This window comes from Rissa tridactyla, chromosome 9, assembly GCF_028500815.1.
Source record: "Rissa tridactyla isolate bRisTri1 chromosome 9, bRisTri1.patW.cur.20221130, whole genome shotgun sequence".
In the NCBI taxonomy this organism is placed as follows: Eukaryota; Metazoa; Chordata; class Aves; order Charadriiformes; family Laridae; genus Rissa; species Rissa tridactyla.
The window spans coordinates 35,375,561-35,399,607 of NC_071474.1; the positions used below are offsets into that span (position 1 = coordinate 35,375,561).

Here is a 24,047-nt window from a genome sequence, read left to right on the forward strand (position 1 = left end):
TTAACATACCAAGAAACAAGAAAGGATTGGTATACAATTATAACTGCAGTCTGTGAAAATGATATCCTAAAGTTATCCAGGCCACCCAGATACATGACAGAACAATACACAGATGATTTAGAAGCCTGAAACTGTAGAAGATCCACAGCATTTGGAAATATGCAACAGTACTGAGCAAAACTGAGGCACTGTGGTTAACAAATGAACAAGCAACAGAAATGCTTAGGGTTTGGTTTGTTGTTTTTACTTTAAATTGAAACTGGGGAGGTCCAACCTGCATTTCAAGGGATATTTATCGCTCCAATGTTTGTCTCTCAGGCCCTAGGCATATGTCTGATGGAAGGAAATCACAGGGAGAGAAAACAAATACCATCACAGAAATATCCAGGATGTTCATGGCTGGAAAATGGTTCATTCCTGTGAGTTCTGCATAGGCTGGAAAGAACCTGAGCAACATAGCACGCGTTTGCTCTACATGTGGAAAACAACAGCTGCATCTACATTAAGACTACTGTTAACTCTACAATTAATGATCTTTTAATGACTTATATAATTTATTTATGTATTTAATTTAGTGTCAGTAACTGAAGCTCCTACATGCCTTCCATTATTAAAGCAATCATTCATAAAAACGAAAGAGCATCCCTTTTTTTCCAGGCTTTGCAGAATTCCCTGAATGTGGTCTAAATGTGATTATTAAACCCAAGAACTACCGTGTGCCACCAGCTAAAAAACTGCTGTAAAAACAGGTATTGCTTATAAGCTCTCCTGTTTGGATGCAGCTGAGACCTCACTGAAGTCTCTGATTGCACGTACAACAGCAGATGGATTCTGTCCCTAATGGGGTTATTTTACCTTAATAAAACTAGCTGATAACTGGCAACTTCAGGTGGTCCATTGCAAGCTGTTCGCTGTTCCTAGCTCAGGGGCAACAACCTCTGCAAAAGAGTCCAGGAAGCTAATACAGATGGTATCAACTTCAGATGCCTGATTTTAATCTACTGCAATTTTACTCAGACACCTGAAGGTGCCTTAAATCTCTAAGTGTTCAAGTTGATCTTAACTCCAGCAGGAGATGAGGCATGTATGGAGAAAAAGACCATCGCAAATAATCTGGGCAAGGGCAGGAATACCTGAACGTGAATTTAGTCAGAGATAAGAAATCCACTTATCTTTCTAACAGTTGATCTGAGGCTTCTTGAGGAGCCCTAATCAACATTTGAGGTTAAGGAACAGCAAATTTTCAGCATCCAGACCAGTAATGCTAATTCTCTGCATCTGTTTTTGCTGCCTTGCACAAGGCAAACGCATTTTTTGCAAGGGTCTTTCCATGGAAGCAAGTGGAATACGAGGTTCTCTCTTTGCTGGAAACAAGCAAAACTGGTGATGTGCAAAAGTCTCTGCTGGTGAAACTGGGCTGCAGTGACACAGGCCTACTGCCACCCTGCCAGCGATGGTGCATTATGATTATTCGTCATCAGTCTGAATCCAAACCTGTTTGTTTCTTATCCCTCCACACAAGGTGGCACAGCACACACTGCTCCACATGTGTGCACTGGAACCAAAAACCCCAGGACACATACCAAAACAAAAGAAGTATTCCAAGAAAACTCAGCAACCTTTTTTCAAAAGGAGTGTAAGACTGAAATGTGTATAATCGCTGTGCTCCTTTCTTACGTAGCATGGCTGGGGCTATTTCCTGACCATTCTCTTATTTCTTCTTTCAGTCTGTAGTACACCGTCTGGGTGCCATAGACCAGAGAGCACAGCCTTACTGCTACAAAAAAAGCTAAAGGTCGTGCTCTATTTTAGTTCTAGCCTTAATAAAAATTATGTCTGTATACACATAGGTCAAAATTAATTTCCTCATAAATTCATGCATCCTATCAGGAATTACCTGTGCGGCATTTAACTTTGTTTCAGCTATCAGTCACGAGGTTTTATCTTTGTATACACTCCTCCACTATTACACACTCATTTGGTATGAGAACTGGCCATTTCATTTTAAGGGATTAGGATAAAACTGAAAACTTCAAAACATTAAAAATATATTAGTTTACTACAAGTATCTGTGCTAAAACATACTTTTATAAATGTATTTGGTAATAAATAATTATGGCATTACTATAACCAGTGACGCTTCCTGAAAGGCTCAGGTAAGCAACTGGCACTGATCTGAGTTTGAAGACTTCTCTGCCTGCAGATACAGTTAAAATACTTTTTATAAAAATGCCCCAATTGGAGAAACTTGCTGCTGAAAAATTGTCAGAGATACAGTTCAAAAAGTTCAAAACCAAGCATCATGGAAGGCAAAAATGGCACATTTCTGAACTGGCTACATGTCACTTCTCTTTTGAGGTTCTCCCATTGATGCAACCAAAGCCACAGTATATGCTGATATGCTCCAGTGACATTTTTAGAAGCAGGCCTTGGTGGAACTAGTTCAAGCTGATGTGACTGTGACTTTGTCTCATGGGAGACAAAACATGGGAAGGATTAGAAAGACAGTAATATCTGATTTTACTTGCACCTTACCCTGAGAGGATTTTCATTAAGGTAAGGAGGTTCTCCTTCCACCATTTCTATTGCCATGATCCCAAGTGACCAGATGTCCACTTTGGGGCCGTATGCTTTTCTTGTCACCACTTCTGGTGCCATCCAATAAGGAGTCCCGACCATTGTGCTCCGTTTACTCTGCTCAGGGGTGATCTGAGCACAGAAGCCGAAATCAGCTGAGGAAAAAAACAAGTATTGTTAAAGCCAGCTTGAATTATGAAACCAAGCAAAAGAAATCCCCACTATATGCCTGAGAATGCACTGTTGAATCTGTCTGGAAAAGCGGCCATGCTCTTTACTTGCTGCTGTAGCCAAGGAAATACTGAACTGGCCACTTAAAAAAAAATCCCTCAGGTTTCATGCAGTGGCTTTTATTCACTTGAAGCTTTAGATTGTAACTCCCTCCTTCTGGAAGGGACATACACCAGCCATAGCCACTCTTTACATCTTTTTGCCTTCTATACCACTCTGCACGTTGGAATTGTGCTCTTAGCTTGCAGCAGTGGTCAGTGCACTACCACAGGCCATCACTTTGGGGTAACTGGCAGTCAGTCAAAAGCAGCCCCGCACCACGTCCTGGGAATGCTGCGCCTGACCAAGAATACCTACTCAATTTGACAGATCCGTCCATTCCGAGAAGAATATTGTCGCTTTTGATGTCTCTGTGAATCACTTGGTTTGAATGAAGGAAATCCAGTGCTTGCAGGCACTGATAGATAAAAAAGAAACATGAGGGTAAAAATTAATGACCTGATTTCATCACACAAGAAAGAAAATGGCTCTAAAAGATATAATTTCTAGATTAATTGTGAGTAATGGCAGAATATTGTGCTGTCAAGAGGAATAGCTTGCTGCTTCAACACTATTAGAGTAATAACTTTCTAAATGAAGGCCTATTAGCTTTTGAAAGAGAAATGTCAATTATTGTTACAGACTATCCCCTGCAAGCACAGACAGAATGACTGCTGCTGCAATGAATGCGCTATCTCCATCCATATGACAAACTACTGTTTGTAAAAAAGAAAAAGTCCCTTCCTTCAATACGAAGTGCACCACTTTCAGGTGGGAGGCTGCATGACGAAGATTTTATTGTTAGGCTCTACAGCCGATTTGGAAGTAGCATGTTAGTCATTTTCCAGAAGCAAACACCATTTTGGGTGGAGTACTATCCTTTTAAGCTGAGAACTGTGATAAATGAGTCTCTAATTTTTCTTTGCTGTTATTTTAAAATTCTGCCACCAGCATCTTTGCTTTTACAGGCAAGGAATGCAGTACAGACATGCTCCAGGCAAAAAAGAGGCAAAGCTGAGAACAGTAAAATTTAAAAAAAAAAAAAGAAAAGAAAAATGAGATAGTACAATAACAGTATAATAACAGAGTATAATAAGTGTAGTGATACTGGCAGGCAGTTCACTTAAGATGATTTTTCTTCTCCATATTATACAAGCAACACAGAAACAAAACTCTGCAAAACTCTGAACATGAAAACACTCATGTTCTTACCACCTGTTTAGATGTACCATCCAGTCCAAGTAATTGGAAGCACATGTGGGATCCCTTACCTCCCTACAGACAGCTGCTATCTGGCCTTCATCCATACATGTCTCTGTAACAACATCAGTTAAAGAGCCTCCAGCCAAGTATTCCATAACTACCCAGAGTTCGTCACCGACTAGGTAGCTGAAAGAAGAAAACAATGGCATTCGGATGAATGTGCATAGCTAAATTACCATATGGAAAAGACTGCAACTGATTTTTTGATTCCGGGTCATTTTTAAACTAAGACAGAATAATATGAATAGACATTTCTTCTAAGATATACATCACTTAGAATCTGTGCAGTCTAAATGAGAAAGGCACATTAGTGAAAAATTAGACATCTTAGATGGCAAGCAAGTGAAGAAAGCAGTTTAGTAACAGGAAAGACACATCTTGAACCAGGACATTTCACATCGTCTGGTTCATCATCTTAACACATAAATTCCATGATTAACTCCAGGAACAAGGCAACACAACTTTCATAGCTGTGCCTGGTAGGAGGGTGTGTACCACTGAGGACAGAAATTGGTCAACAGTTTGGAAAACCTATCATAAAATACATTCAGAAACAGGAAAAACAATTTTAAAACTGGCAAATCACATGTTTCTGGAAAAAAGAACCTAGTCTTTCTGGCATTCACAGCAATGTAAGATATTGGCAACAGCCCAAGGGAAATAATTTCTATGATGATTTATCACCACTTATCGTAAGACACAGAAAATATCATCAACTGAAAAAAAAAACAAAACCCAACAACAAAACAACATGGAGGTAGTGAACTTACAGGCTGTTGTTTTAGTAACATATGGCTGATCCAGGCTTTTGAAAACAGTCTTCAAACTATATATGCCAGAACAGATTAATGCAGACAAAATGCAGCCTCCTCGCATACATAGTGTATGAGTAGATAAAGAGGTCAATTTTCTGCCCGTGACCAAAGGGTTTTTTTAATCTTTGTCTTGCAATTTCTAAATGAACATTCATGTGATAATACCAGAACCACTTACCTGTCTAAATAGTTAACAATATTGGGATTCTTATTTTCCCTCATGACCAGGATTTCATTAATAATTAGTTCTTTTTTGGGCTGTTGTTGGAGATTCATTTGTTTTATGGCCACCTAAAATGACATTGAAAACCATTAACTTGAGTAGTCTGTTGCATGAGATCAGAATGAACATGGAGTGTTTTTGGAATGACGTAGCAGAGCTGTGCCAAACTGTCTTGTTATTAGACATAAGAGCTGACATAAGAGCTCAGTAACTTACATTACAACACCCTATTTCTCTGCTAGCTTGGGTGCTAGGTACAGGACACATGGCCATATACATTTTGCCTTGTAAAATCTGTAAAAATTGCCTTTACACTATCAACTACAAATCTCTAACAACGCTCTCTGGACCTACATTCTTCTCAAATGACCTTAGTTTATCACCACTATTATTATTCGTGCACGTTTTGCAAGCAGGAAGTGATTTTGTTACTGTGAAAATGTATAAAACAGCTGGTAATACTTTAGCAATTATATGATTTTTTTAATAATTATTTTAGCAACTGCTGTTATTCTTGACTTGATTGCATAACTGAAAACACATACGTATATTATGTATAAAATGCTGTACTAAAAAGATCATTAAGGTTACATAAAAAAATACAATCCTAGCACTTCCTAATTTCTTCAATTTTGATTTTGCAACTCTAAACAACATTCTTTAACAGTTTAGATTTGCAGTTATTTTCTGGGTTTAAAAAATAATAATCCGTTCTATGGTATCTTATAGATACACCCAGGGTTATGAGCAGGGCTTAGGGCTTTTAGATCCCTTGTAGACCTTTATCTAAAAGCAGTTATAAAGCGCAGCACTGCTGGTGGATAAGAAACTACCAGCAGGATTCAGATGTATTTGCCAACAGCCAGAAATGATAAATTTTAAACTGTAGCCCTGGAAAGCAACAGGATTCTCTAAGACACCACCTTGTCTGTTTATTACGAATACGATCGCTTTTGCTCTGAACCACTGTAGCCGTCCTGCCTCTGCCTCACCTCCTCCACCCAGTCCCGTCTTCCCACAGTCTCTGCTTGAGCTTTTCATCCTGGGCTCAGCCCTACTCCCCTCCCTGCCATCCAGCTCCGCTCCGGCCAAGGACTCCTGCAAATGCATCTTCCCCCGAGGTCCCAGAAGAGCCCTCCCACCCACACGCACCTTGTGGGGCGACGTGGCCCTGGGGCTATTTAACATCTGCCTCTTGTTCCCTCTGTACGCAGTTTGTCCAGCCTCCCCCTCTGTCTAGACCTGCTCTTGACATGGCACAAAAGAGACCACCCCACTGCTCTCATTCCTGATTTTCTTGACAGACATTCAGGCAGGGTTTGTATGTATTTAAAAACTCTGGCTTGGAAAAAGAAATTAATGTTAAGATGCCACTTTAAATCAGCCACTACAAGGACTGTCAGCGTTAACACTGCTTTCCTTCAAGATTTGCCTCTCACCCCCTGGACCCAACCTGCCCGGGACCAGTTCATGGGCTGTAATGGGCTGTCACTGACACTGGACCTAAACACGACTGTATTGTTCAGGAGAGATCTTTGCTCTTGATGTAATTCTTCTCATTTGTTTGTTCAGGAGAGATCTTTGCTCTTGATGTAATTCCTCTCATTTGTCAGTGTGTGTGTGTCAACCAGCCTCAGTATGACTAATACAGAAAATTGCATCCTAAACATGGTCTCTCCTTAATTAGGTCTTGCATTATACTTTGAAGATAAAACAGGTGATGGAAAAAATGCTAAATAGTATTACTGTCTGAACCTGTGATTAAGATAAATTGGGACCGAATGATGGCAGCCTCCATCAGCTGGTTGATGCATTAATATATTTAGTAATTAAGACAGAGCTAGTGTGTCCTTCTCTGAAAGATGCTGCTTCCCTCCTTGCATTCTTTCTGGTAGTTAATAAGGACAAAGTCTGTCCAAAATTATGCAAAATAATGAAGCTATTTATTCCTCACAGCAATAGGGGAATCTGTGATCACCCCTAGGGTTCTCCCGAGGCCTCTCATTATGACAGATCTTTAGATTTTACAATTTGTATTGCTAACTGATCTATGGCCAGGTCCACAGGCAGATTTCATTCTGTAAATGTACAGTGTTAAACTGTATATATAGACCAACATTCTCAGTAATAGAATAACTTCATGCACACAGGGGAACAGAGATATAACAATTTCTAAAGCAATACATTTACACTGGCAATAAAAATTACATCCTTTTTATCAGGCCCAAAAGCTTACTGGGAATTCTTTACAGATTCCTCTCCATTAAAATACCCATTCAGGGATGATGTAACATGGTACCAGGCCGGGACCAACACTACGGTGGAGAGCACCAACCTGTTCTGAAGACAAAGTAAAAAACCAATTCTCTTACAATTGGCCTTAAAAGCTACGGGCGAAGCACGAGCCCAAGCAGAGAGAGCACCAAGGCTTTTACTGACTCCAGGGGGATCAGGAACACCCCTCAGGAATTCACAGGCACCTTTTCAGGCATTAATCAACACCTCAGTGTAATGGCTGCTGGAAAGCGGACAGCCACAGTAAGTGTTCAGTTACTGAGGCACAGAACCACATTGCCCTTAAAGAGCTTTCACCGAAGAGCTGCAGACAGCAGATGATGTATTTTGCCAGCTGACACTAGTCCATGCTTAGGAGGAACAGCCTCAGCAGGAGATGTATTTTGCAGGCTGATGCTAGCCTGTGCTTCAGAGGAACAGCCTTTGCAGTAAAGTTCTACTGGTGACCCAAAAGTCCCATCCACCGTTCGCACCAGAGGGGAACGCACTGAATCCCTGCAAAATCTGCTGGGACTGCTGACACTTACCTCCTGTCCTGTGGCGATGTCGATTGCTGTATACACAGTTCCTGATGCCCTAGAAACAAAACAGCAGCGAAGAAATGAGAAGGGGTTTAGTCCCTATGAGTGAAAGCAAGCCCAGATAGATCTCTGCTGGCTGTAGTGTTTATGAAACACCTTTGTTCATCCACTCCTTCAGCCAGCAGCACAGAACGCAGCAGCCCACCAGCCCCCTGCCATGCAGGCTATCAGAGATAAAACTTATGTCCAACATGAAGAAAATGGGCTGGTGCAAATCTCAAACGTACATACTAAATTAATTTAGTTCAAAACTTAACGGGAGGGAGTGTCTACAAAAACTGGAAAATAATATATTTAATTCTTTTTACATTTTCTACAGTTTTGCGGGGTTTTTATTCCTCTCCCTTTTTTATGGATCATATGTATGTGGTTTTTTTCCAGGGAATGTAACATACAGTCTAGTTGTGCCTTCTCAGACCTCTTACTTGGATCTATCTGCAAAATTCAGGCAACACCATGCACTCATTCTGAGAGCCCTGAATACACGTGACAGCCACTTGAGAAAAGGATCTAGACACATGCAAGGAAACTACTCTCCAGCCATCCTGCAAGGTCACAGCTAGAGCAGGTTAAGGCATATATTGTTTCACACATAAATGGAGAACTATTCAAAACAGAGGATGCTACAGCTTCTTTGTGTCTCAAGAGCTGTCAGCAGCTGCTTGTGTTAGATGCACCATACACGAGAAGGACTCTTCATGGTGTCTGTGTTTTGCTTCTGTGGCAGACACAGGTTGTGCTGCAGAGTCACCAGAAATAAATGGCATGCTCACCTGGAGACTAGACAGTGTGGCATTTTGTTTGCCATCTGCCTCTCGTTAAAAGAGGTTCTTCCCCTGCAATGATGTGAAGGGCCGGAAAGGCCACGATCAGAGGAAATCCCTTTGGGTTTAAAAGCAACTGTGGGGTTGTAAACCCTAATGGGGTTTCCTTCTGAGCTAAACCATGGGTTCACACTGCCAGCATTTAAGAAGACCCTGTCTGCATGGGCAATGAGGCCAGGGAGAGCCAGGGCAGGAATTTGGAGAAGCGGGAACATGCATCCAGCAAGCATCCCACTGACTGAAAACACCAAAATCAGTTTGTTCATTTTTACATGATCCCCTGGCTTGTTTGTTTACCTGCAGGCTGAAATATTTCTGAAGCATTTTAATTCAACAGGCACCAGAGACTGTATGTCTGTGTTGAGAACAATGTTCTCATTGGGCATGCTATGTATTCTTTTAATATAAATGCAAATGCATTTTCCTATGACTAATTGTTGAGATTAATCCAATTTGTTTTCATAAAAAGCCAACACCATTTATTCAGACTTGCTAACACTGTGCTGTACCTCCTGAGCAAAGTCCTGCCAGGGTTTATTTAAAACCAGCTTATTTAAATTAGGATGCTTTTGGTATGCTCCAGGCCATCTGTGAGGAGTTTAGATAAAGGTGAGTAATTTAAGTAAAGCTGTGAATTAATTGCAAGGGCTCTGCGATTCTGCATCACGAACTTTTACTTCTAAGCAACTGTAATTTCTGATCTGTATCTAACTTTTAAACGCTTCTGCAGTATCTTAGTTTTAACGCAGTTAGGCAAGTACCAGGGCCCACAATTAGATCTGTGTCACTGTGATGCAGTGCAGTGCAAGTTAAAAAAAAACAACGTGAGCCCAGGCTGCTCATGGCTCCATCCTAATTTGCCCTTCTAGCAAGAGCTAACACTGCTTGAGCAAACACGGCCTCTTGATCAAGCACTAGCTAACCAAGTCTTCTCCAGAGGCAGCAGCATTTTAAGTCTTCAACTGGAGAGATACGACAAACCAGAGACTCAGCCCTGGAGCTGACCTGTTCTTCAGCACAGGCCTGCTGACTACCGTTCACTGCACAGGGGCTGTAAAACCATCATGCTGTTTATTAACTTACCAACTGTACGAAGCCATGAAATGCTACGCACTGGTCAAGCTGCTTTTCCTTACATAAGGATTTGGTCTCTACCTGCAGTTCTCTGAGCGACCACGTCTGTCACTGCCTTGCAGTGCTCTCATTAGCAGCTACTACAAAACTGCTAATTTCCAAAGGCACCACTTGTGCCTTTGGCATAACTGTACCCAACTCATCACAAAGGCGGGCAGCTCAGGAACTGGCACCTGCATCAACTCAGCACATCAGCACCGTCTGAGGCAGTGCGTCTCAGCCCAGCCCTGCTGCAGACAGACACGCTAACCCCAGCCATGCAGCAGTCCGGTTCCTCCTGATCATCCTGTTTGATTACCTTTGTGATGATTTTTTTCTTTAGGATCTTTCCCCATCACTGTAAATTGACCTGTGGCATTACAGTCACGAGCTGGTTACAGCAGCACACTCACTCCTCTGTAAGAAGGGCATGCAATCTTCAGGCTGTACTAAAAGCTGGAGGAAATCAATTTAGATACCCTTTTAGGCCACATGTTAGCCACTTGTCTTTCCACCAGTTGAGGCACCTTTGTACAAGCTCACTCCTAGGACTGTCAAAATAAAAGACTGTGAGGGTGATGGTCATATTCTCACGGTGACGGCAATAATCTGCTTCACACACATGTTTATTCTGACTCTCACTTCTTCAGTTGACGCTTATCTTTTGAGAGACTGGCACAGCTCTAAGTGTCCGCTGACATTTTACAAGTGACAACAAGAACCAAAGCTTCGGGGAGAAAGCAAGCTGGAATCTGAGAAACGGGTTTTATACAATGAATGGAGCTACCCTGAGTTCAAACCTCATAAGGAGTTAAGGCAGAAAAATATCTCCTGATGTCAGCAAACAGCTTCTTCCATGCACTGACAGCAGCGTGACCCTGGTGTTACACAAATGGTGCTAGCCCTCCTGGAATTGCAACGCAGCCAAGGAAACTGTGACTGAGGGGGAGTCTGTCTATATCTAAAATCCAAGTCAGATGCCTAATTTTGATGTAATTGCTTTTGCTCTTGCCTCGTCACATAGAAAAAACTTCAAATCAATCCTATTTACAGTAAGCAAACTTGAGTTTCAAAAGGGAATAGCTTGGTTGATTACTTTCAGTAAAATCCTAAAGCCTGCACGATCCTTGATTCTCTCATCACGTATTTTGTGCATTGACACTGTGTTTATTACTGAATTTTTGGTTTTTACTACCTCTGCTAGAAAATAGAGCTTATTATTTAATCTCTGGTTTCAGTTTCTAAACTATGTGGTTATAATCCTGATCACTGAATATTTTTTTAGCAAAATATTTGGAAGAAGTGCTATTGAGAATCATTATTTATCTGACAACTATCAGGTGGTAAGTTCCTCTTTTAGGCACTGAAGTGTCTTCTCCTTTCTTCAGTGTGGCCGTATTATTTTGAGACACACAAAAATGATTTTTCCTAAGAAAAAAAGCAAACAGTTGCCCCACACTTGAGGGACAGTAGATCTTCCAGGTCCTGCTCCTTGCTGAAGACAAGACATTGCCAGCATCAAGTTGTCTTTGACGATGCCTTCTGACCAGAGTTATAAATTCTGACCAGTACTGACAGACAGGAGAATCTAAACCCAGTGTCTGAACATGTTTGGAGCTTGCCCAACTTCACGCTTGATATTACAGCAGCAAAAATACCTGGCCCATGTTTTTGTATAAGTAACTGTGATTGGACTTACCCTTGGCCAATTTTTTCAAATCGAGTGTATTTCTTCTTAGGATCTCCCACACTCACAATGCTCCCTGAAAGAAACAAAATTAAAGATGCTCTGTTAATAATGGAGATAGCACCTTCCAGAAGATCAAAAATGCAGCCCCACTGTCTGGGCTTGAGCCGTTTGTAGTCAGTTGGGTAATAACAGCAGCAGCAATAATACAGGGAGCTCCACAGCACAGATGGCCTCCATGAAGACTCATTTTCTACAGCCCTTTGGAGAGTTACCTTGACAGGAAACTAAGACCATGGAGAAACATTCACAGGAGACAGATATCAGAAAAGAAGCACCATCAATGCAAGTGTTTGCTGTCTATAAACATTAATGAGAGCTGGAACAACAGAGCCTTTATTTTCTTAGGAATAAATACTCTGTGTGATTCAACAGCAGGCTTAATACTTCCAAAGATTAAATGCAGCTTGGGTTCTGGAATCAATTTTTATGAACAGGTGCCATTTTCAGAACAGGAAGAATATTGCTAAGTGTTTCCAGGAGAGGATCTTCTCAACCTTTCAGCAGTTTGCCAAAAGAATGCCTTTACGTTTTCAAAGAATAGCATCTCATGTTATAATCAATAATTATGGGGCTTTAAGAACTATGATCCTCATAATTTATTGCCAGACTAAGTTCTGAAGAAGACCTGGCTTGTGCCATTTTAAGAACCCCACTGCTTGTCTTCAACCTTGGCTCGGTAACTAGCATTTGACTTGCAGCCTCAACACTACACACATGCTGATCTTCACAAATAGGCACCGCCGTGATGGATAACAAGACCAGCAATATTCCTCAGGCGCTAGTATTACACAGAGCTGCGCAAATGAGATGCTGATAATTTCATGAGTGCAGGCGATGCGGTTCAGAAGCCTGGCTGAGGCCAGATGGGATGCTGCCGCCTCCCGGCAGCTCTGCGCTGCAGCCGCGGGAAGGCAGGGCTGGCCCGGCCGGCACAGGGCTGGGACAGTCTGGCTCCATCAGCCACTGTGCAGCTCTTGTGCCACTGAAAGCTCAAACTAAAGCATGCACTGCATGACAGCTTCTTGCCCACTTGGAGGTGTAGGCAGTCTGAACAGGAAAGAAAAAAGCAGTAATTAGGATGCTGTGTTTGTGTCAGACAAAAGCACCAAAATCTGATAAACTCAAATATGAAGGAATAATTAAACAAAAATAATATTTTTTTTTCTAGTCCAGTAGTTTCCTAGGTAAAGGAAAGAAAGCTAAGGTGATGGCTCTATGCAAATTACTTCTAAAGATTTAACTTGGAACGTACACGACTGAAATACTTTCAGAAGATTAGTTCAGGAACAAAGACTTCCAGTGTTTCGCAGCATATTTGGCTGATCTGGCAATATTCCTGAACCACAAATACAAACACGTATTTATTTGTTCACCTGAGCATCCAAAACAAAACTAGGCGATTCACTGGAAGGAGGAACAAACACCCCTCTCCCCTGCTCCTCCCTGGAGCAGAGGGTTTTAGCATCCGAACAGCATCTGACTGGATGCCTAGCCAGGAATCCTGCCTGCCAGCATGGCAAGAAGATGGGGCATCAACATCATCTGCTCCACTCCCCGCTGAAACAATTTTGCTGGCCTTGGCATGATCGCTAACGGGAGCTGCAGGAGAAGAGGCTTCCTTTGCCCCATGGTACTGGCTCCTCACCCGGTGCTCCAGGAACGGCAGCCAGTGCCCATGGCCATGTGAGCGCCTGCCCGCTGGCTGAGGCTGCCGACACAGGCTCAAGTCACCTGAAGTGGCCCTGTCCTGCTGTGCCAGCCTGCAAGAGTCACAGTAACTGGATTGTCTGGAGTCCAAGCCAAGGACATAACACTTTCAGGACCTGGTTAACTTTTTGTAGTTTCATCTCACTGAAATGTATAATGTTAAGACAAAGCTTTCATTCTGCTTCTTTACAGTGGCTCTGTACTACAAAATAACCCTTCAATCAAGAAGAATATGACCAGAGGACTCCGGGAGCCCCTTTTAACCGACGGGAAGACGGGATGTGAGATGAGAAAGCATACCCTCCTGCTCACACTGCTGAGCTTAACCATCCCCCAGACAGGGATCCCCACGAGACTGCAGTACAAACCCAAACACAGCCCTCATCCCGTGCTGGGCTGGACAACAGGAAGAACACCGTGTTGTCCGTGTCTGGCCAGGTGCTATTTTCAGCTAGAACTGTGTATCTATCAGAACAGATATCAGAAGTTCATGGAAGTTCATGCTGGAACAGAATAAAGAAGTAGACTGCAGAACAAATATTTTGAAAAAGAATTTTCCAAATTTGCCACTCAATTTGCAGTTCAGATTTCTGGAGTTTTTCCTCAAACCTTGAGTAGCTGCTTTCACATGTTAGTTGTTTGTGGCCTGTTTCCTGTGCTTAAGCCAATGCACATCAAATATGACAGCGCTAAAATCAACAAAGTGACTGGTAGATGGCTCCAGTTCAGAGATGCACTCCCTACTCTGGATAAAATATAAATATATTGGCTATTTTGGTGTCTTTAAGTACTTTCTTTGGTCCTAAATTAAGTGGATAAGAAAGCAGAATTGGGCCACTTCTGTTTTTTAATTAAAGTAGAACATATTCATGATTTCATTACAGACAGAATTTTGTTTGATCTTATCTCAATATTACAGGCTTTACTCCCTAGTAAAATTTGTAATGAAAGTGGCTCTAAAAAAACCCAAATTATTTCAAGCAGAAAAAAATTATGAAAGAAATTTAAGATAGAAGAGGGCAGGGCACACCCTCCTAAAAGTAGCATAAAATCAGTTGTGGGGGAAGTAGGCACGGTGAAGAAGTCATACGAGTTAAAACAAAACAAAACAGAAAAAAACCACCACCACACATGCTTAAATAGCCCAGGACTATAACAAAAAGGCATCACCCCTGTTTTGAGATAGCTTCAGGAAAGGGTTAGGGGATTGAAACACCTCTCCTATGAAGAGAGGCTGAAGGATTTGGGTCTCCTCAGTCTGGAAAAAAGACGGCTGAGGAGGGATCTTGTCAATGCTTCTAAATACTTAAAGGGTGGGTGTCAGGAGGATGGGGCCAGGCTCTTTTCAGTGGTGCCCAGGGACAGGACAAGAGGTAATGGGCACACGCTTGAGCATAGGAAGTTCCACCTAAGCATGAGGAGGAACTTCTTTCCTGTGAGGGTGGCAGAGCACTGGAACAGGCTGCCCAGAGAGGTGGTGGAGTCTCCAACTCTGGAGACATTCAAAACCCGCCTGGACGCGTTCCTGTGCAACCTGCTCTAGGTGACCCTGCTCTGGCAGGGGGTTGGACTAGATGATCTCCAGAGGTCCCTTCCAACCCTATGGTTCTGTGATTCTGTGAAAGCACAAAATGATTTTCATTGTCCACATCGCAATTTGCCCAAGGCAGACCTTCAGACCTTGCTAACTTGGTATCAAATTCTTAAGAAAGAAAAAGCATGAAAGCATGTAACAGTTCAAAGATATAATCCACAATAACTCAAGGGCTCAGTCCTAACCTGGCATACACAGAAGCTTGAATAAATGATACGCATACTTACATTCATGTATGCAGGGTACCTGCAGATCTCATGGTGGACGCCTGCCTCAAACAGTTATCCTCAGTTGAAGAGGCTATAATTCCTCCCCTTTATAAGCTGACATACCTGCATGTAACTATCTGCTCTGGAATGTATTTCATTGTGTCCTCCGCTAAAGCTACTGAACTTATCCCTGGATACTCCCTAATGGCACAGAGACAGTTCTTTTTAGCCTTGTCAACCTGCTAAGGGTGCAAAAAACTCTACACAAGGAGCTGAAATCTCGCAGCTAAGGAAGGTTTCAGCCTCTGCAGTCACACCAGCCATCAGTGGCAGGGCAGGTATGACAAAAAGGTTGGTAGAGCACAAGAACGAGCAGCGACAACCACTGTGGTGAAGCCACTCCCAGACTGCACCCCTTTACACGCACTTGCTCCCATTAAAGACAGAGGTTATTGGCTTTGAAATCAAACACAAGGAGGTGTAGATCAATCCGCTTTTTGTCCTAACAGTTAACAGTAGACACAGGGTAAACTGGGCTATGTTATGAACCCAACAATTTATTATCTGAGAACACAGCGCTGGCAGCTATTACGTGCAAAAAGCAGATTAAATTGGTTGTACTGCAGAATCACGAAGGCCTTGATGTGTTTTCCTAGAGTATGATCTGTGCAGGGGTTTGGGGCCAATGGTTAGGATTCTAATAGTATTAACTGGCTGGGAATTAGCTGTGACAAAGTGCCATGTATCTGAGGAATACACAGGGGGTGTGCTGGAGGCTGGCTCCGGAGAAATGCTTGCAGTGCAGTTTTACCTGATCATGCCACATTGATGTGTCTCTCTGATACATCTTTATAAGCATAAAGCTAGGAAATAAAATAAGGATTATTATAAAAGTATTTTTTTTCCTTTTGGGACACATTGAAAACACCTCTTCCTCTCTATCCACAGTGTCAAATGATGTTCTTTTAAAGGAGCTCTCTCTGGTAAAAATGTAGAATTCTTATAAAAACGAACTCTGATATATTAGTAGAAGTAGTAGTAGTAGCAACAATCATAAAAAGGACACCAACAGAATATGTGGGGCAGGACAGCTCCTTGAGCCTGAAGGAACCAGCTTAATGCTCCAGTTGTCTACTGGTAAAAAAAAAAAAAAAACAACCCAAGAAAAAAACCCCAAAAACCCACACAAAATCCCAACAGAATTCTGCAAAGTATTTTGGCTCTGATGACTGGTGAGAAGTCGGGAGTCTAAAGAGAATTTAGGAACCCAACTATTCTGTTCAATTTGGCCGTGAGCACGCAGGAGTTCACTAGGTCATTCACTAGCTCACAGCCTTCTGCTCAACCAGAAACAACCTTGGCTTTTGCCTTTAGCGCAGAAGGAAGCCCAGGGGCATCCAACCCCGCCACAGCTGCCCTCAGAATACCCAGAGTGCTCTCTGGCTTCCTCTAAGCACAATAACAGTTTGTAAGTGACTCTGTGACACTAAGCTGAGGATGAACATTTGGTGCATATAATCCTGAGATGTGCATACAGTACACTGTTTTATCAGACAAGAAATACTGAATACATACTCAGTTTCTCTAGGATCTCCTCATCTGTCATCTTGGATTTTTTTCGCTGCCGGTCTGTGTTTCTGTACAAAGTGTTTGTGTTTGAGTTTTCAGGTTGGGGAGTGGTGGCTTCTTTAGCTGGTGCTGGTGCAGCGGCAGGTTCAATTACAGAGCGTGTGTAGATCTGTGACAAGAAATTATTTTGTGTCATAAAGGCGGTGTGCAGAGATGCCCCGAGATCATATTTCAAATGCAAACCCTTAGGAAGATGCTGTCTGCCACACACAGGACTCTTAAATTTAAATGTTTGGTTTTGCTGTCCACTTCTCAAACTGAATGGGAAAAAATGAAAGGCTAGTTTTACAGAAGTTCATGCCAGTTTAATTTTCAATTTTCTTTCATTTTCTGAAAGACGACTGAAACAATGAGTTTACTGTGTTGCGAGGATACAGAAGTAGATTGATCCAGGGCCCCAGAGCCTTGTTCCTTGATGCTCCTGTGTTTTCACGGGTAACAAAATGACTCTTTAGTTGGTACACGTCTGAATAGAAGCAGGGAGCATTTCCCTTTTCTGTTCATAACTGTCAAACTAACTTCTTGTCAGTATTTCAAGCTCTAGGGAGTGGCCATTAGGCACTGCGTTCCAGTCCTTTAAAGACCTACCTTCTCTTTACGATACATAGCTGCGTAGGATTCTTCTCACCAAACTTCAGTTGTGTAAAAGTTAAGGGCATAGCCTAAGCTGTTCATTTAGCTAATTATATAGTCTGTGGAGAGGGAAAGGTACCTCCAGGGGACAGTTTCTCCTATGTATCCTGCAAGGGTGTGAACTGCATCTGATGACCACTCTCTCCACTGATGACAGAGAGCCTACACCACAAATACTTTGGACAAAATTGCTCACTTTCACACCAGTAGCATTGAAAGACACAATGCTACCTCTTATCTGATACTAAGATAAATTCACAGACCCTATCAGAATCACAGGAAACTCATGACTAAATGTGAAAGCTCAGTACAGGTTTTCCTGGTGTCAATGGCTTGGGTGAAGCACTATGTCATGGTAGGACTCCAGCCCTCAGAGTCTTCATCTGCAAGTGCCGTCTGATCAGAAACATCCAGGTCTAAATTACACCAAATACCAAGCTAACCGAAGCTGGGACTTACTGATTTTGTATGTTCAGGCCGTGGTGCGATAACAGGTGGTGGTTCATTGTCATCTTCCTCTTCTTCATCATCTTCATCCTCTTCCTCAGAAACAGAGGGAGCTAGCGGGGGTTCTGATGCTGTTTTTGTGCTCTGTGGACAGACAGTAGCATTAGTAACAGTCACCATTTTGGCACTTGGGAGGTTTGATAACTACACACAACTTTAGTCTGCTTGGAAATCAGAAACCCATCTAGTCACGCCTGTAGTCCTACAGGCCTCAGTTCTAAGTTACACGCGACACAGTACAATTTAAAGGTTACAAATTACCGTAAGTCTAATTTCTTAATTTGTCTTGGTGTTTTTCATTTTTGCTAAAAACAACTAAATCATTCCCATGCTTAGTCAAAGCCTAATTTCACAAAATGTAATGCTTGAATATATCACTAGAAATCACATCTAGTCGCTGGTTAATTGCTTTGGCATTGTGTCTACAGAAACGCTAACAGTTAATTAAGCTAACAGGTGTCTATTGGCTAGGTTAATTAACACACTTCAAAGTGCAAAGCCTCCTTTCATTGTCTTCCTGGGAATTTGGTTTTGGAGAGAAAGGCTATTTGTTTCTTTACTGTTTTACCCATGGGGTAATCCTATTGCCCGTTTCCAAGGTGCTGAATTTCTCTGTTTAGTAGTTCCTTTTTCAGCACCATCCTCCTCTTTACCTAATTGTAAGCTAACACATCGATCTTTGCACTGTTTGCCTGTTCTCCACCCAGAGCAGCAGTAACCTAGAGCAGATGCTGCGCTCTCAGCAGCAAGGTGCCTCCTGCCGACCTGCCCGGGGCTGCCAGGCAGCATCCCCTCCGCTCCCCTGGGCTCCCGTCACAGACAGCGGAGAAAAAAACTCCTGCCAGGGTGCAGTCCACCTTCAGGGAGACGCCAGATACGGGGCAAGCAAGGCAAGTCTGGCTGATCAATTCTCTACATGTGAATTGAAGCCCTCAGTGAGGTATTTAGGTGAGCTGAACACCCCCCCAACACCACCACCCTGGGGGGCCCAGCTGCTACTCAGAGGCAGGGGGTTATATCACCTTGTCATAAATTTGCTGGTGAAACAAAAAACTGAGACGGTGCCTTGTTAAGTGTTTACCAACTGCTTTAACGCTGTCGACAATATGCCACTTAGAGAACTGAAGCAAATCAAAGGCACTATTCTAAATATTCACATTTCATTTGCGTTATCTTTAAAATGGCATCAATTTGCATCAATTTGGTCCAGTATAAATACCAGTAAGGGATAGCAAGCAGGGAATGGCAAGACCTAATCTTTATGCCTGTGTTTTACTGAATAGATGACAGTATCATTGCCTTAAGTCACCTATACTTGAACACACTGTCATATAGATACGCACGGAGTACTGCATTTTCTGTGAGACTCAGTTCCATTACCCAACTTTCAAAGGTAAATGGTGAAACAGGCTACTAAACTGGCCAAAGTAGGGAATGATACATCAGACATTCTGAACACCAGTTTAAGGGCCAACTCTGGCAAGCAAGGGGTGCCCTAATGGGAAGGTGAACATTTCTTTATCATACATTAGATCAGTGTATAGCTTTCTATGCAACATTAGCACTTTGCTTAACATGGGGATAGCAGACGATGAAGGGAAAAATAAAGAAAGGAATAATCACATTTTTGTTACGTCAAATTCTTATAACTATTTTTTCCACTGGGCTCCATGCTTGGTTTGACAGCACCAAATTGTGCAGCTAGAACATACACAATGTCATATTATTTAATGCCAGACTCACATTAAGGAATGAAATGAAATTAAAGTAATTCCAATGACAGCTCGATCCTGTCAGAGTGTTGTTTTCCCTGTACTATAATATTCAGCCAACATTCTCTGAGTCAGTGACTTTTGAAAGCTGACATCATGACTGTCCATGTCTGCTAGAACAAAATATCACAGCATCTGCCAACGTGTCCATTCCCACTGGAAAGCCTTCCCACTGGAAGGCTTACTATGCTCTGGTGAACGCCAAACTTCCTTTTAAAAGTGTACTTTATTAAAGATAAAGAAAGTGGTATCAACTGAAAATCTGAAGCGTGAATATTCAAAGATGACTTCCATTTCATTATACACACTCTCTGCTGTGTAATCACAAACCTAAAACTAAGTTGCTTAACACTTGAAAATAAAGGCCAAATCCCCGTTCAGTCATTTGCTATTTAATGCACTAACATTAACACTAATAAATCTGGTCAATATTAATGTGGATGTCATGACTGCATCTCTGGGATTGCTATGGCAATCCAGTATTAATTAGAGCGGATGATTATTTAAAACTTTCTTTCAATGGTTCCAGTGAGTTACATATCAATTATAACCTTATTTATATTCAGCTACATATCCAGCTGTACTAAGGATAAATCATAAAATTTAATAGAAATGGATTCTAAGTTGTTAAAACTAAATTAAAAAGGGCTAATTAGGCAGTACTGTACATTGTTGCGCATTATATATTCCACCACGGCTAAGAACAGCAAGCAATCTTCTGTCTGCAAAACCCGACTTTCATCTGTTTAAAAGTTTTTAAACAGAAAATTAGAGAACAGACAGTGATCCCTTTTCTGCTGCAGCAAAGACACTAAAATGTACTTACTTTCAGCCTACAAGGCTGGCACTCTATCACAAAAGGCAAAGCTCACAACTTGCTCCACAATTCTTAAACGCTACGGAAGTCAAAGGTTACTTTCACACTCACCGAAGGATGGGCTTCTATGTATCCGTGGGCGCTTTTATCTGTAATGTGAAAGGGGAAAATGAACCAGATGCTGTTACAGAACTGCCCGTCGTAGGGAATCCCACAGAACAAGTAAATCCAAATAGATAGCATTTTTCTTTTACAACATCCCTCCAGTAGCAACGGTTATTTTACATAGCAAGCAAGATAACAGGACAATGTTCTAGGTTATTCTTTTTCTAGTTTCTTGTATCTATTTTTTGCCCTGTTTTGCCAGTAAATAAAATAAATAGAAACTGGTCAAGAAAACGCAAATTGTTCTTTACAGTCAATGCTTCTGTTCTGCCCAAGAGCTAAAGCACCTTTTTTTTTAAAAAAAAATAAAATTGCATGCATCATTTCTCTTTAGTTTGTGGAAAACGTTTCCTCATAAAAGCTCCTGCAAAATTCCCCTTTGCCATGGCAGTTCTATTCTGATATAGCACAGTAACAACTCCTAAATTCAGGAGCATACACTAACTGTTTTGAATTTTGCATTTCATCACAAAAGTAACTGCTATTTTAGCAAACATTAAGTGTCAAGTTAGACAGTCAAATCTTTTAATTATGGAATTTAGAATAAAAGATGCTTTCCCTCAAAAGGGGAGAAATGTTAGGAAATTCTGGAGATAACTGCACAGTTTTTAGAAGGACTTCTGAGCAGCTCTCCTGGTCTGCATTTTGGAAGTTGTATTGGTTGATCCAGCAAATTGAGGAAATTACAGACTCCCCTCCCACAGACTATCGTGTGTAGGGAACCAAACCACTGCAGGTTCAACAACAGATGCTGTCCACACCCTGTTGGATAGAGACACCCCCTTATTAGCTGAAGCTGTTGACATGAGCTTTACTAAACTAGTGGTATCTTAGTGGTATTTTTGTTCAAAAATTAACTCAGTTATTAAGAAACAGCAAAAGAACCCATCGATACAAAAGCCAGATGCGCTGCACCTAGTAAAAACTTCTGCTTACATGCTAGATGTGTCACCAGCCGGAATGTATGGCAAACAGAAAGAATGAGCCAAAGAAAATAAAAAGGCAACTGCAGCACAGACTTGCTCTCTCGTTTTTGCAAGGCTACACTGCAATTTTGCAGACTGTACATAACCAAGGGAAAAAAGGACACACACCCCCCCATCACATTTGCAGGCTTTTGGACAGTAACGTCTAAAATACAAGTATCTTCCAGGAATGAGCATGCTACGGAGGTTGCTCTGGGCACTGACACCTTCTCATCCTTGGTGGCAACATTCCTCCTCCATCACAACAGCAGCCGCTCTAGGTTTGGTTGTGAATTTATGCCTAGCAACCTCATCTTCCCTACAGCTAATGCAAAAAAAAATCGTCAAAAATTCTCCTCTACCACAAATCTATCACAAAAAATCCTCATAGTCCCTAACCTATTGCTCAGAGGACGCAAGAGTAACTCATAAGATGAACTAAACAAATATATCCCCTACCCCAATCTAAACACTGTGAAGGAACAAGGATGGAAAGAAACAAAAGTAAACATGACCTTTGGCCGTAATGCTTCTGACTAAAAACGGTAAAGATTGTTCCATCTAGTACCTTATTTAGCTCTAAAAACAGGCAACATAGAAAAGTCACCCTTTCAATGACATTTAGGGGACAAAGGGAGAAATAGAATTCATTTCAGTAGTATTCCACAAAGCAGAATTTTTTAAGATTGCTTCTTGACCACTTGAACATTGAACTTTGGTCCGACTCATTTTGGGGCCTGCCATTCCCTTTTTTGCGGTGAGATGTCAACTTACCTCCTGACGTAAAGCTCATGTATTTCTGGTTGTTAACTGTTTCTTTGGAATCATAAAATTTCAGAACATCTAGAACAGCTTGTGGGTTCTTCTTCTGCTCCAGTTTTGTTATGTTGGAGGTCTGTAGTAGCCTGGCCCACTGCTCTGGAATGCCCTGTAGGTGTCAAGTGGAAAGAACGTGGATTTAGAACATTTAACAGCTGCAGCCTCACAGATCTTTACCAAGATCCCATGCTACCTGTAAGATTACTTTCAGAAATTTTGATTGACACTTTACAATTAAAATTAGTAGCTTATACATTAGATGCAATCACTTTCTTCTCTATCAAAATATAGCGCTAAAACCGGGATCCAACTTTAAAAAGAAAAGAAAGTTATGACTGTGATAGGAAAAAAAGTGCATGAAACTCATCTCTAAATCAACTCTGCTCTTCCATGGAATAATGAGTTAAGGCTTAGCTTGTTTTCCTGGTGATTCAGTGCAGACATAACAAGACTATTCTATATTTGTGGACAACACAGTATTTTAGGAGCTTTACACTGGATTTTTAATGCTTAACAACGCAAACACATTTTGCTGAGATGATCACTGCTGTCTGATTAAAGGGTAAACCCCACTCTGATACAATTAATTTTCAGCACACCAGGGAACACTGCAGGGTTAAAAATCTGCATTCAAATTCTCAAAATCGCAACGCTGAATTGTACCACAGCTGCTAAGGATGTCTCTTTTTTGAGCTCCTATAACTCTGTAGGTTTTCTACTGTAAATATACAGAAACCAGGGACTCAGACAACAGGTTGAGAGTGCCAAAGCCTTGCACGAATTCTTGGACATCTTACAAGTGAAGGTGGCGTTTGAAAATTGATCCAATAGCTGAAAGCCCCAGCTCTGCATTGAAATTATATTGGTGAAGAATTGCTTTAAATATCCAGTATAATTTCCTAAATTTGAAATCCTGTAATTTCCCACATTTACTGCACAGCCAACATCTACCAGTGAATTGTAAGGCTTACTGATGAAAAACTACACCTGAAGTACATTTAAAGTTAGCCTTGGTGCCACCCCAATCTAGGTAAACACTTTAATATAGCTTCTTCCTAAGAAGTTCTCCACAAAATAATGTGTGACATGGGCCTCCAAAGTTTAGGATTAATGAAAAAAAGTGGGATAAGCCAAGCAACAAATCTACTGCAAACACATCAACCTGCTGCTGCAGTGCTATGACATCTCAAAGAAGCATTTTGATGCAAGATTCTTTTGGGCCTGTGACGCACCTCTGGGAGCTTCCCTGTGCACATCTGTGAGCCATAGAGATCTGGCTGTAATGGACGTAAATAAAGAAAGAAAAGAAAGTTAAAACAGAATGTGGGACAACTTAGAAGGTGGCAGGAGGAAACCAATGGGCCAAAATGGGGAAGTCCCATCTAAAATGGGAGTTATGAGGTAGATACCAAATAGAGTAGGTGGTGGACAGGCTACAGGAAGGCAGGCTTAGGAAAACAGAAAAATCACAACTGTTCCAAAGTTTGGAAGCATCATTCCCCCTCCTCTCTTTTTTAAA

General features: G+C 41.6%; 1 protein-coding gene across 4 annotated transcripts in view; it reads right to left on the bottom strand.

Moving 5' to 3' along the window:
• Window positions 1-24,047, bottom strand: part of PAK3 (p21 (RAC1) activated kinase 3) — an 85,894-nt gene that overhangs the window by 14,635 nt on the left and 47,212 nt on the right. For 2 of the 4 annotated variants that reach the window (XM_054214714.1, XM_054214716.1), the window contains exons 4-14: window positions 22,484-22,637; window positions 20,691-20,728; window positions 17,943-18,074; window positions 16,797-16,959; window positions 11,661-11,724; window positions 10,441-10,512; window positions 7,971-8,019; window positions 5,104-5,216; window positions 4,119-4,236; window positions 3,166-3,265; window positions 2,536-2,732 (exon numbers count right to left, since the gene is read on the bottom strand). In XM_054214714.1, coding sequence (XP_054070689.1) covers window positions 2,536-2,732; window positions 3,166-3,265; window positions 4,119-4,236; window positions 5,104-5,216; window positions 7,971-8,019; window positions 10,441-10,512; window positions 11,661-11,724; window positions 16,797-16,959; window positions 17,943-18,074; window positions 20,691-20,728; window positions 22,484-22,637 — 1,200 coding nt within the window. The remainder of the gene's footprint in view (window positions 1-2,535; window positions 2,733-3,165; window positions 3,266-4,118; window positions 4,237-5,103; window positions 5,217-7,970; window positions 8,020-10,440; window positions 10,513-11,660; window positions 11,725-16,796; window positions 16,960-17,942; window positions 18,075-20,690; window positions 20,729-22,483; window positions 22,638-24,047) is intronic. The other 2 variants (XM_054214715.1, XM_054214717.1) reach the window with 1 other exon arrangement.